Source organism: Schistocerca serialis, chromosome 3, assembly GCF_023864345.2.
Source record: "Schistocerca serialis cubense isolate TAMUIC-IGC-003099 chromosome 3, iqSchSeri2.2, whole genome shotgun sequence".
In the NCBI taxonomy this organism is placed as follows: Eukaryota; Metazoa; Arthropoda; class Insecta; order Orthoptera; family Acrididae; genus Schistocerca; species Schistocerca serialis.
In genome coordinates, this window is record NC_064640.1 from 799472573 (window position 1) to 799485835 (window position 13263).

At 38.5% G+C, this 13263-nt stretch overlaps 1 protein-coding gene across 1 annotated transcript in view; it reads right to left on the minus strand.

Moving 5' to 3' along the window:
• The window catches only part of LOC126470640 (HEAT repeat-containing protein 5B), a 504894-nt gene that overhangs the window by 121881 nt on the left and 369750 nt on the right, over nt 1-13263 (minus strand). Inside the window, exons 11-16 of the mRNA XM_050098620.1 lie at nt 10223-10346; nt 8766-8892; nt 6790-6901; nt 6600-6718; nt 4517-4650; nt 4325-4434 (exon numbers count right to left, since the gene is read on the minus strand). Of these exons, the coding sequence (XP_049954577.1) occupies nt 4325-4434; nt 4517-4650; nt 6600-6718; nt 6790-6901; nt 8766-8892; nt 10223-10346 (726 nt within the window). The remainder of the gene's footprint in view (nt 1-4324; nt 4435-4516; nt 4651-6599; nt 6719-6789; nt 6902-8765; nt 8893-10222; nt 10347-13263) is intronic.

Here is a 13263-nt window from a genome sequence, read left to right on the forward strand (position 1 = left end):
ACTATGTCAGCCATCCTTGCATCTGTTCGATAATTGAAAGGGGGAATGGTGCTGCAGTCTTCTACAGTAAACAAGTTTTTGAAAGCTAGGTTTAGAATTTTGGCCTTCTGTTTATCATTATCCGTTACATTACCTGTACTGTCAGCAAGAGAAGGTATTGAATTATTTGTTGCGTTCATAGATTTTACATACAACCAAAATTTTTTGGGGTTATTTTTAGAATCTGCAGATAAAATACTGCTTCCAAATTGGTTAAAAGTATCACTCATTGGCCTTTTGACAGCTGCTTTCATTTCGCATAATTTCTGTTGGTCAACGGGGCAGTGACTACGTTTAAAATGACAGTGCTAAATTCTCTGGTTCCTCAGCAACTTCCTAATATGTTTTTGTACCAAGGTGGATCCTTTCCCTCCCCTATATTTTTACTAGGCACATACTTCTCTAGCACTTGGTGGACAATAACTTTAAATTCCGACCAAAGATGCTCAATATCTTTGTGTCCTGCAGTGAATGCTTGTAGTTGACTATGAAGATATTCATTAAAGACACTTTTATTTGCTTTCCCAAACAAGAAAACTCTACACTGTTTCTTTGGTTTTTTTGCAATTTCCACTAACATAGAAACCATAACGACGTTATGGTTGCAAATACCTTCTTCTAGATTAACTTCCTCAAAAAGAACAGGTCTGTCTGTCGCCAAGATATCTAAAAAAAATGGTTCAAATGGCTCTGAGCACTATGGGACTTAACTGCTGTAGACATCAGTCCCCTAGACCTTAGAACTACTTAAACCTAACTAACCTAAGGACATCACACACATCCATGCCCGAGGCAGGATTCGAACCTGCGACCGTAGCGGTCGCGCGGTTCCACACAGTAGCACCTAGAACTGCTCGGCCACTCCGGCCGGCCAAGATATCTAACATGTACCCATCTCGAGTTGGTTTTCTAACCAATTGCTCAAGGTTGTATGTTGAGAGCGCTCCTATAGTAAATTCACACGAGTCTTTGCTTCTGCCCCCTGTGATAAATGTGTAATTTTCCCAGTCAATGGATGCCAGATTAACGTCTCCACCTATAACTAACAGATAATTTGGATATTTATTTCTTGTATACTCAAGACTTTCCCTAAAACGTTCTGTGATGTTTGTTGCAGATGCTGTTGGTCTATAAAAACATCCTAATACAATGGTCAATTGACGGCTTTATCTAGACTATTTCACAGTCCGACCCAGTATCAATCTCAACTGCGTTTAAACAGCTTTTAACTGCAATGAACACACCAGCTCCCATAGCATCAGTCCTATCCTTCCTAAACATGGTCCAATCTGAGTTCAAAATTTCACTGCTATTTATGTCTGGTTTCAACCAGCTTTCAATACCTAATACAATATTGGCATTGCTATTGTTTTTTTCGGAGAGTAACTCAGGGACCTCGCTACAGACACTTTGGCAATTTACTAACATGAGGAGAGTAACTCGGGGACCTTGCTACAGACACTTCGGCAATTTACTAACATGAGGTTTAGCATATTTAGATCCTTTGGAATGACCTGTTTAGGTGAACTAACAATTTTTACAGCTGGCACACCCACGTCAGTGTCATGAACTGGTAATTTTTTAGGCCAACGGTTTGTACATATGTTTTGCTACTTGGGCTGTAATATAACTGATGTTTACTGAAACAGGGATGACATAAAATGTAAACTGATGGTAGCAAGAAAAATGTTTGAGCAAAACAAATTGGTTAACATTGAATAAATATTTCAGTGTTAGGAAGTCATTCCTGAAGGTATTTTCCTATAGTGCTGTCTTCTACATAGGTGAAATCCAGAGGATAAAGGCTTCAGACTAGAAAAGAGAGACGCTTTTGATATATAGTGCTACAGAAGAATGATTATCTGATGTGTAGATTCAATAATCAATGAAGAGGTACCGAATTGAAAGAGGAGAAAATAAATTTATGGCACAATTTGATTAAAAGAAAGGATCAGTTAATATGACACATTCTGAGGCATCAACAGAAGAAACATGTGTAGGAGAGGGGGTGTATAAACAGTAGAGGGAGAATCAAGGCTTGATTCCAGAAAGCAAGTTTAGAAGGACATTGGTTACAGTAATTATGTAGAGATGAAGAGATTTGAATACAATGGAGTAGCAAGGAAAGCTGTATCAAACTAGTCTTTGGACTGAAATCAAAATAAAAGGTAAATTCTGATTCCTGTATCACGTTTTCTTAATTCTTTAATATTTCACTTTCACACATCACTCACTTTTAGCCAAGCATTTTCATTCAGTTGTATTTTCTGATACTATCCGCTTTACTATATTAAAATTCATAAGTCTGATTACACGTCAGTAACTGTCTAAGCATTCACCATACACTGCATCTGACACAGCATAGAATCTACCTATGATCTCTGTAAACCACGAGAAAATTATAATTTACAAACACAAAAAGACATCCAGGAGACCAACACGGTGATAAAATATCTCACATAGTGTGATAAAATACAGAAACAGAAAAAAAACACAATAAACATAAAACATCATCCAGTGATGAAATTTCTTGACATACCAACTCACAGAGGTTAATCGAAACCTTATGGCTAGATCCTTAATAGTGTGTCAGTCCACCTTCGGGGTGCAATACAGCAGCGATTCTGTCTGGCAGGGATTTGACAAGTCCTTGGTAGGTTTCAGGAGGTATGTAGCACCAGATGTTTCCGTACAGTTCATGCAAATCCCATAAATCACTGGCCAGTGGTTGGTGGGTGCAGAGCTGGTGCCCGATAGTGTTCCAGATGTGTTCCATCAGATTCAGATCAGAAGAATCCAGTGGCTAAGACTTTAATGTGAGTTCACTATCATGCTCCTCAAACCACCATAGCATGATCATGGCCTTGCAGCACAGACAGTTAACCTGCTGGAAGATGCCATCACCATAGGGGAAGACATCAAGTACGAAGGGATGCAGTTGGTACATAGTAATGTTCACACAGTCCACGGTTGTCATGGGCCTTAAATTACTGCTGAAGGTCCCATAGAAGCCCAGGTGAATGTGCCCCATAGGACACTACTATCCCCCAATGAACTGCATCTATAGCACTGTGCACATACTGAGCAACCATTCACCAGATGATGGCATACCTGGACACAATGACTGGCCTGGTGTAGCAAGAAACTTAATTCATCCAACCAGGCAACATATTTTCATTGATACACAGTCCAATCCCAATGGTCCTGTGCCCACTGCAATCATAACTGATGATGTTGTTGGGTCGACAGGGGAACATGTATAGGTCATCTGCTGTGAAGTCTCAAGTTCAATAACATGCGTTGAACTGTGTGCTTCTGAGCACTTGGAACTGCACAAGTACACTTCTCTGCCATCATATCTGCCACAGATCACTACCTATCCTGCTTTACAGAGTGGGCAAGCCTCCGACTTCCACATTCTGTGTGGAAGTGTGAACATCAACAACCATTTTACATAGATTCTCATAACAGCAGCACTTCCATGTTGCTTATTCCCAGGTGATGGGCCACAAGAATCCACCCTTTGTCCAAATTATTGTTGGTGGATTTCCCCATTTGCAGCCCAAATCATCACTAGAATGATTCCTCATTTACCTCAGCTCCACTTGCATTTCCTTACCATGTCACATGCCTGCAATACCAGAAGGTGGCATTCAATCTCACAGCTTACAGTTGTCATAATGTCTAGGCCCTTCAGTGCGTTTGTGTGGTAAGGCAGTTTACATAAACAATCCTTCTGGTTCTATACACAATTATCTTCACTTAAAGAAATAGCATATTTTTCCAGTTTATCTGATCTGTTAGTCCAACAACATAAACAGCATGGCAATACAACTGCACAGAAAATGACATTCCATTTCAGATGGTAGCACTAATACTGATTTAAGTTTGTCCTTTAAACGATTAAATGCTATTGAATTTGCTGTTTATAAATCACTGTTCTTGATTCATTTGCAATTGTACCTTGCTCCTATGAAGCCCAATAAAAAATAAAGTAAATAGTTATTAATAATTCCAGATGTGCAAGGTAACGAACAATGTTCACCCCTGCTGTGCCCCATGGAAGCAAACAAATACAATGTGACAACACACAAGCAGCAGTTTCAACAGCTAATAATTGTTAAAAGGAATTAAGTAAAAGAATACAGTCACATACATAAAAAAATACATTATAAACAGGGCAGTAAGAAAACAAAATATGAAGCACAAGTTTTTAAAAGTGATCAGGATGTTCTAAAAAATTCTCAAGAGATTTATTTTTGTAGTAAGGAGTTGGTTTTCTTACCTTCAAAGGTATGAGGAGGCAGCATAGAAAGTGTCTCATACAATCGTAGTCGAACCATGGCTGCAGGAGCTTTAAGGTGCTGAGAATAGCTTCTCAAAATCTGTGTCAAACTGCATGGAATGAAGGCACGGAAATTAATGTCTTGGACCACTTTTGCTACCATAATTAAACTAAAATAATAATGGTACTTACTTTGTCAGCATGACAAGAGCTGATTCAACAGGTGTTAGCAAACGCCTGATGATATCATCATTGACTAACTCAGAACAGTTCTGCAGAAAACTGTGCATTGCTGAAAGTGCACCAGCGCGGCCTTCAAGTGTCACCTAAATGAATTAACAAAAGAGCATGAATACCCTATTAATAACAAGATTTTTCTAATTCCATAACACCATCAAACTGTAGAGTGCCTTCAGGAAATTATGTTGTGTTACTACTATTCACTCTAAATATGACAGCGCACTTAAAAAGTGATGCCTCTGAATTTTATGAGAAAACTCTTCTAGCCTTTTAAATAAACTACACTTTATTAACACACTTTCTTTTTACCTTTCGTGCTACATATTTATTTCTCAGCATAGTCACCCTAGCGACAAACAACATTTCTCCCAATGAGAGATCAGTTTACTGATACCATTACTGTAGAATGTTTGACTTGTTGACAGAGCTACAACCTCACCTCTGCTTGCACCACTTCATCACTATCAACGTGAAATCCTCGAAGGCATTCTTAAAGTTTTGAAAACAGATGAAAATGGAATGGGGCCAAGTCCAGACTGTATGTACGATGATCAATGACAGTGAACCCAAGGTGTCAGATTGTTGCAGATGTCACAGTGCTCGTGTGTGGTCAGGCATTGTCATGTTGAAGGAAGAACTCTTCAAATTCATGCGTCCATTTTTCTGAGGGTCTCTCATGCACTGATATAGTTTTGCTACACACTGCCATGTTACACACTAAAATTCGGAGCCCTCTAGCAGCATAGGGTTGCAACTTGCGTCAGCAAAGAGGGAAGTCGACCAAGTAATATGCATGACTTGCAACGCCTCAACCGATATTGAGAACAGAATAAAAATGGACAGGCATTACTTTTCAGCACACCCTCATACACAACTCCCATGTGACTTAAGTAGCATTCCCAATTGTCTAACTTTTCCGTTATAAAAACACCATCATTCCCAAAAGCAAAAACACTTTCCACTCCCATTGCAGAAAAGCCATTATCCCTTCACTATACATACAAAGGTAAGATGAAAGTTCTTTACCAGGTGCAGATATGGCAGCAATGCCAATGAAATTTTATTTCAGTTATGTTGATACATGCTGTAAAATGAGTGTTACCTTTATCTGTAGAATAGTATCAATAGTCATGTTAGGACTGTTTTAAATTAAAATGGATGATTTGTAATGCCATGGACTCAGTCATTGTTTTTGATGGTTTATAATGGAGTAAACTTCATCCAAAGCTTATGAAAGTTTATAAGTGGTCTACTGACTTATTTTAAATGATCAAGAAATGGATGGCTGAATTACACGTGGTCATTCTTCCCTTGAAGATTATCTACATGGTAGATACCCTAAAACTGCACCCCACTGATGAAAATCTTAAGGATGTAGCCAATATTGCATTGGATAAATGGTAAATACAGGTATGTGAAACAGTTGATGTCACAAGCAAAAGGACAAGAATATCAAATTTATACGAACAGTTAATACTGAGGAAGTTGCTTTGGCGAGTTTCGGCCAAAAGCAAATTTCAAAAAGAAATTTCTCAGGAGTGTTTGCCACTGACTGTGTCCACTGATGTGTTACTGTGGAAGACATTTTGATCCACTACACTTCATGCCATAAATTGACTAGCTGACCTCCAAGCTAACATTCAACAGTTTCCTGTACTATTCAAAATACTTCATGCAACATTTGGGAGATGACAATCTCCTCCTCTCACTGCAGATTTCCTGTAGCATGCAAATGTGATGAAGTTCTTTTCAGATAGCATGGAATGTTGTACATAGCATCCCAAACAGTGGCAACATTAAGGTACTCATGAAGTTCAGAAGGGAAGGGGAAAAAATTTCCTTTCTTAGGTTCAGCAAGCTGTTTGAAACAAAGGACGCACAACACATCAGAAGTTAAACGAATGGTGTAAGTAATTACACTCTACCCACTAACAGAATTTAATTAAACACTTCTTCAATACTATATTTGAGAGATTACAATGAAATTCATTTTGTGTATCCTGTCACCTGTAAGAAATATCAAAGCAATACTTACTTGCCATGTGAAAGCATCTCCCCTTGCCTTCTCAGAATCCAGTTCCTTGTTTGAGCGAGGGAAAGAGTTTCTCCAAAGTAACAGCATACGTGGCAACAATCCCCTAACGACAGGAACTCCTGCAACACCATGTCATGCAACTATCTCGTTTTCATATAAATAAAATAAGACTGTGTCATTGAGTATTTACCTAGTGTCATTATAGCACCAATTAGCAACCACCCAGCTTGCGTCCGGTTCAATGAAAGCCGGCTGTTTTGACTTGCACTGCGCAGCAATTCTTCAGCTGTATTAAAAATTACCTGCAATCAAACAATGAAGTCACTTATTCCTGAGACAAAAATCCCATCAACTACATACAGCATAAGTGAATGAGTTTGCGGTCGTCAAACTTTATTTGCTCAGGGCCTAAACTGACATTGTGGGGCGGCACCTTGGGCCGCATATGTACTGGTTTTATTATTAAATGGTAACCTTCATGAATTAGTATGTTACAGTGCCCCAACAGACTAACTATAGGAAGGGTGCAATAAGCTGGCTCCAGCCCCCACATGATGACTGTTAAAAGTCAACACCATTCGAAATACTTCATTTTTTAAGTTCTCTGTTTCAGATTTCTGCCATCCTCAGCACCCCAAAGTACTAGCACTGTAGTTGCCTGACAAAATGTTGTTGTGTTGTCTGCACAAGTGGGTGATTGATTAATAACAGGGATTGTACTTATATTTAAATCTATTATTCTGTTGTGTACGACTTCATACACAGTGGTATGGAGAGGTGGGCTACAGAGTGGTGCGCCCAACAGGAGCAGAAATGATTAGTGAATAAGCTAACATAGTAAACAGAACTTAACTTGTATTTCACCAAGTGTATGGAGATGCATTACAAAATATGCAACAAGAAACAGAGTCCTGCTCTCACTGTCAACAGGGATGAGGCTCTTTGAACTAAGCACGAATGATGGTGTCGGAGCCGCGAATAGACAGCATCCGTACAGCATCACATAGCGAAGAGGCTCCGAGCAAGCATGGGGCATCTGGTTGCCACCAGTTGCCGTGGCAGAGAGCACTTGTGGCACAGAGCTGCTGGGGGTGTGGCACAGCAGGCGAGCTTCATTAAGTCTGCTGGATCCCTCACAACCGCTGTCAGCATCTGATGAAAACTTGCAGCTCTGTTGCCAACTTTGACACTGGTTGGGTGGTATCAACATATGATGCCATATATTCAATATGAGACACAATTAGAAACGTTTACCAAATGCTTTCAGTATAAATTTTCTTCTATTCATTGTGTTTTTCTACAACGGCCTTAATTAAATTTCATATTCCTTGTGGCACATATCTGTAGCATTTGAAGATGACATCTCTGAAATGCACATTCAGCAATCAATGTTACTTTCATGGCAAAATTTATACCGTAGCAGCTGATCAATACAAGTTGAGCACACCTGTCTATTGTCAGTATTGGAAGGCAAACAATAAAATATTCCCCCTCTTACATCCTCTAACCCCACAGTGGCCATGCTTCTTACCCCTCTACCCCTGAGGTACACGACCAATGTTCATGGTCAAACCCATCAACATCAATTAAAATCAAGCACATTTTAAACTATTACTATTTCTCAAAGTATTTATGTTTAAAGATTTCCAGAAATTACTGCAAACAGATGACCTTTGTTTCATTCTTCAATTTTTATTTTCCATTACGGACAATAAAAATGGTTGTATTAATTTCTGGAAACCTTGTTCATCATACTTCCAGTGTTCCATAATCATAATTGATACAAGTTTTATTTTTGTTTGTTACTGAGCTGGAAAACTACACTCTTAACACGATATTAACATCAGTTAACTTTTTTGGGGATTCAGCTCTTAGTTGTTACGTGTGCATTATTTTAACATACAGTTGTGAACCACGGGCTCGACAGTTTGACAACCACTGGGTTATACTGTTTTGGAAACTTACATTTTAATATCGATCAGTACAAACAAAATGTTCATATCAAATACATATGACACACAAAATAAAAACTAAAATGCTATCATGTGTTACTTGTGATTTCCAGAAACAAATATTCAATAAATGTTATGGCTAAGTCTGTTTCATTTCTAATAAGTTCCATAAATGAACTGTAACTTCAATGCTTTAGCAACTTCTGCACTTTACCTTTCCTTTTGTGTGAGGGACTCCAAGTGGTGACAATCTCACGCTACCTAGAACAGCTGCTAATGCACCACTATAGCCTGCTATACCCTCAGGAGACGTCTTCATATTCTCTATTCCTTCCAAACACCTGTAACAATGCAAGCACCAAACATATTTTAAAAATTGGTTGTATTTCAAATGAGCCCAAATTAACAACAGTGCCAGTAATATATGTTCAGAATTTTTTCCACTACAGCTTGATATTTGATGATATCAAGTGTAACCTAACAATATGCAGTTCTCACTAAAACTTTGAAATAATATTAAAAAATTCCTCTTGTCAATTTCTTCCTCCATTGGCTTTATGCTCCAAGTCACAACCAAATTATTACATCACAACAAATAAAAATGTTCAATAAACAACAGGAAACATTTGATAGTGTAGAAACCTAAACAAAACAAAATTCAGTTTGATTGGAAATGAATATTTCAAATGATGTTGCACTAGATCAGTGTTTTAACAAACTGCTGGAAAGTATGAGTGTTGGAACTTTAATTGTGGCAACTATTTATTTACAGCTCGTACAAAATAGATACGCGTTTCAAAGTTTTCCTGACTTTCCAAGTAGTCATCAGCATTGTGTGTAACCCATTGCCAGCAATGTGGAAGTCGTAGGGTACTCTTATCAGTGCCAGTTGTGTTGACAGTCCGATCTGCATGGTCTATTGCCCGACGAATTTGTAGCAGTTCTGGAGCTAATGCCGTGAAGTGTTTCCTTGAGTTTAGAAATCGAGTTGAACTCTCGAGGACTTACGCCAGGTGAGTGCAGTAGGTTTTATAGCACTTAGCAGCCCCATCAGTCAAACAAATCAGTAACAACTTGCACTGTACATGCTTGAGCATTGTACTGCAAAATGATGGTCAGGTCCTGCAGAAAGTGTCATCACTTCTGTCTCTAAGCTGGTCGTAGGTTGTGTTCCAAAAATGAACAGCATAGAGACAGAAGTGATGACACTTTCTGCAGGACCTGACCATCATTTTGCAGTACAATGCTCAAGTACGTACAGTGCAAGCTGTTACTGATTTGTTTGACTGATTGGGCTGCTAAATGCTATACATCCTACTGCACTCCCCTGACTTAAGTCCTCGAGAGTTCAACTCAATTTCTAAACTCAAGGAAACACTTCACGGCATTCGCTTTAGAACTGCTACAAATTCATCGGGCAATAGACCACGCAGATCGGACTGTCAGCACAACTGGCACTGCTAAGAGTACCCTATGACTTCCACATTGCTGGCAATGGGTTACACACAATGCTGATGACTACTTTGAAAGTCAGGAAAACTTTGAAACACGTATCGATTTTGTGCGATCTGTAAATAAATAGTTGCCACTATCAAAGTTCCAACCCTGGTATATACCAACATACTCAAAGTTTTACTGTAGGAAATTGAGAAAAAATTTAATAATGCTTACTTATCAATAAGTGGGGTGGTTTGACTGGGCACAGCTACACACATACACCGCAAGCACCACGCTGCAGCTAGTCTAGCAGCTTGACATGGATGGACAAGCACAGCCAAGGTTGCATCAATCAGATCTGAAAATAAAAGAGTGCAGTGAGTATTTTGACTCTTAGGCAGTTATTCAGTTATAAGAATTTATATGCACAATATCTTAACTTATCATTAAAGAACATAAGGTAGAAGAAAATGTAGTTAAACTTATTTTTAATATTGCTTCACACCTGAAACAGAAAGTTGGATGTTGGGGTGGGGATAGGAGGGGGAGGGGGTGGGAGAGAAAGAAAGAGAGGGAGGGGGAGATGGGCAGACAGAAAGAAAGAGAGGTGTGTGTGTGTGTGTGTGTGTGTGTGTGTGTGTGTGTGTGTGTGTGTGTGTGAGAGAGAGAGAGAGAGAGAGAGAGAGAGAGAGAGAGAGAGAGAGAAGAGAAGAGTTGTATGCACCTGATTTCATGTATGTGTATGCCCTTTGACGTAGTATGCATGGGAAATAACTGGATTTTTGTGATCAGTACATTGTTTATGTGCAAATCTGCTGCTCAATGGAAGTAGAAATTGTGGTATAGCAGTATGTAATTCAGTTTTAAAGGCAGCCATGTGCCTATGCAGCAGATGCTGTTTGGGGGGAGCCCACGTGGCTGTTTCCCACATTATATCATGTGTCATCTGGCATGCTACAGCACTTGAGCACATAGGGAGAAGCTAAATGGTATGCCAGACTGTGATTCCATCATTATCCATTTCCATGAACCAATAGTAATAAAACTTTGTACTATGTTATTGCACAGAAACACGAGTTAACCACATAAACATCAATTCAGTATCTTTCATTGTTTTGGGGGTATACAAATTTCCTTAAAATACAAAATTTACAGTACTCAAAAACAAATTACAATTTGCATGTTGTTAAAATGTATGTGGAGTGTGTTGGAAGTGTGCACAAAAAACGAATTTTAAATTGTAGGCAATTAATAACATGTGAGTGTGTGAAATAATGTTGTGCAGTTATGGAGTGGGTCACATATCCTGAATGAAAAGAAAAACGTGAAAACAGTAGGTAATTATATTTGAAAAGTAATATGTTTACATCAGTCCATATTACAAGTAGAGACATGGTTGTCTGAAGTTCATTTCCTAAGGAAATAATATTTTGGCAGTTAACACATACTATATTTAAAAGTTATCATTGGTCAATTTGAAGATTTTCTTTGTTAGATGATAATGTGTACAACTCTCACTGACCATCACTAGAATAAGCTGATTAGAGACAAGTGCACTCCCACGTTCTGGAGCTAGGAGATGTAACCGCACTGGAGAAAATGATGGGAGTCATAATCCAGTCACCCTTTGGTAGTGGTAAGATATTATGGAACCAACTTGCTTAGTTAATCGGTCTCACCCTTAGGTCAGGCTGTGTAAGCAGTGAGTGATTATTTTGTTAAAATGTTGCAACAATTTGTGTTTTGTTCAGAATAAAGAGACTGAAGTTAGTCTGATGTGGACATATACAATGATATCTGATTAGGATGATGGTTCTGATAAGTTATTTTGATGAAGTGAAACAGGACTTTATTACTATATATTGTAACTTCCCATGGTTTGTTATGCAGAAGTCACTAAGCAAGAAACTGTGTGGGGGCATAGCAACACACTGAACATCATCAAGTGAAATTTTAACTGTTTATAAACAGACAGAATCAAGATTTAGCAACAGAAGATTGTGGGTTTGATATAGTGACTGTTAATGTGAATGTCACATGTGGAAATACAGCTGAACTTTAAGTAGAAATTCTTGAATAATGCACCAGAGATTTTTAGTTGCAATAAGAGTATGGACTTTGAAGCAGTTTTGTAATCTGCCTGTTCTTAGAATGCACACAATTCATTCTTTAAAGCAACTATTTCAAGTATTTGAGAACCTAATCCAGAAAAGTACAATGTGCTTTCCGTTACTTAGAAGTAAATGTAATGCAGTCTAGGAACACACGCAATGCAGTCATAGTTTTTCACAGCTTTTCCAGGCTGAGTAACTTTGTGCACCTCCCTCAACCAGGCAGCGGAAAGTGTAGAGTTTATTGAGGAGGGTGAAACTATCTCTTGCAGCATTACAGCCACATGATATGACAGCCATGCCCCAGCATGCTAAGTGTCTCATGCATATAGTGGGCTGTTGTCTTTCTGCAAACCATTATCTGCAAACCTGTATCAAAAAGTTACTAGGACACGTAAAGAAATTACACATTAATTCCTCCAACTTTCATTTAAGCAAATCATCACATTGTTATGTCTCATTGTTCTTGATGAATTACCTGAGCACGGCATTTCATTTGGTTGGATATTTGGACTTTAAGGTAATACTCTAAAATCTACAAGGAAATTTATGGACCTTTAATGACATAAATATTAAATATTTCTATTTCAAAAGACCAATGAATGTAAGTGTCAGTAATTTTCCATGTGCATTATTTGTCAGATACACCCATCTTACAGTCTTTGTTACAGGTGATCCACAAACTGATGGAATGTTATTTATTTACTAATTATTTTTCATAGGCTTCACAGTTTTTATCTTTTGTACCACAATATACATTTGCATAGTGAATGATTTGGCACATGTTTCTTTGAGGTCAGAGACTCTTATGCAGGTAAATCAGGTAATGAAGAAAGTTAACAGTCAGATGTATGCTTATACTTCAACTGTTTCAGTGTTTTACTCCCAGTTCAGAATTCACTAAGATAAGTAGAACAAGTGTCTCTAAACCAGACACAGGCTAGTCAATGTACCATATAATCGATATTCAGTTGCCAAGCAGATTCAATTTCTGGCACTGGAAATCACTGTGACTGCTGTCAAGAGATTGAAAGCTGATGCAAAAAGGTTTGTTGGGAGGGCTACCAACAGACTTGTGCCAGACATACCAGAGGTACCTCAAGTATTATCGTCATCTGTGTGAACTGTCTCATCTCCAGGAAGTACAGAACCTCGTCAATATTA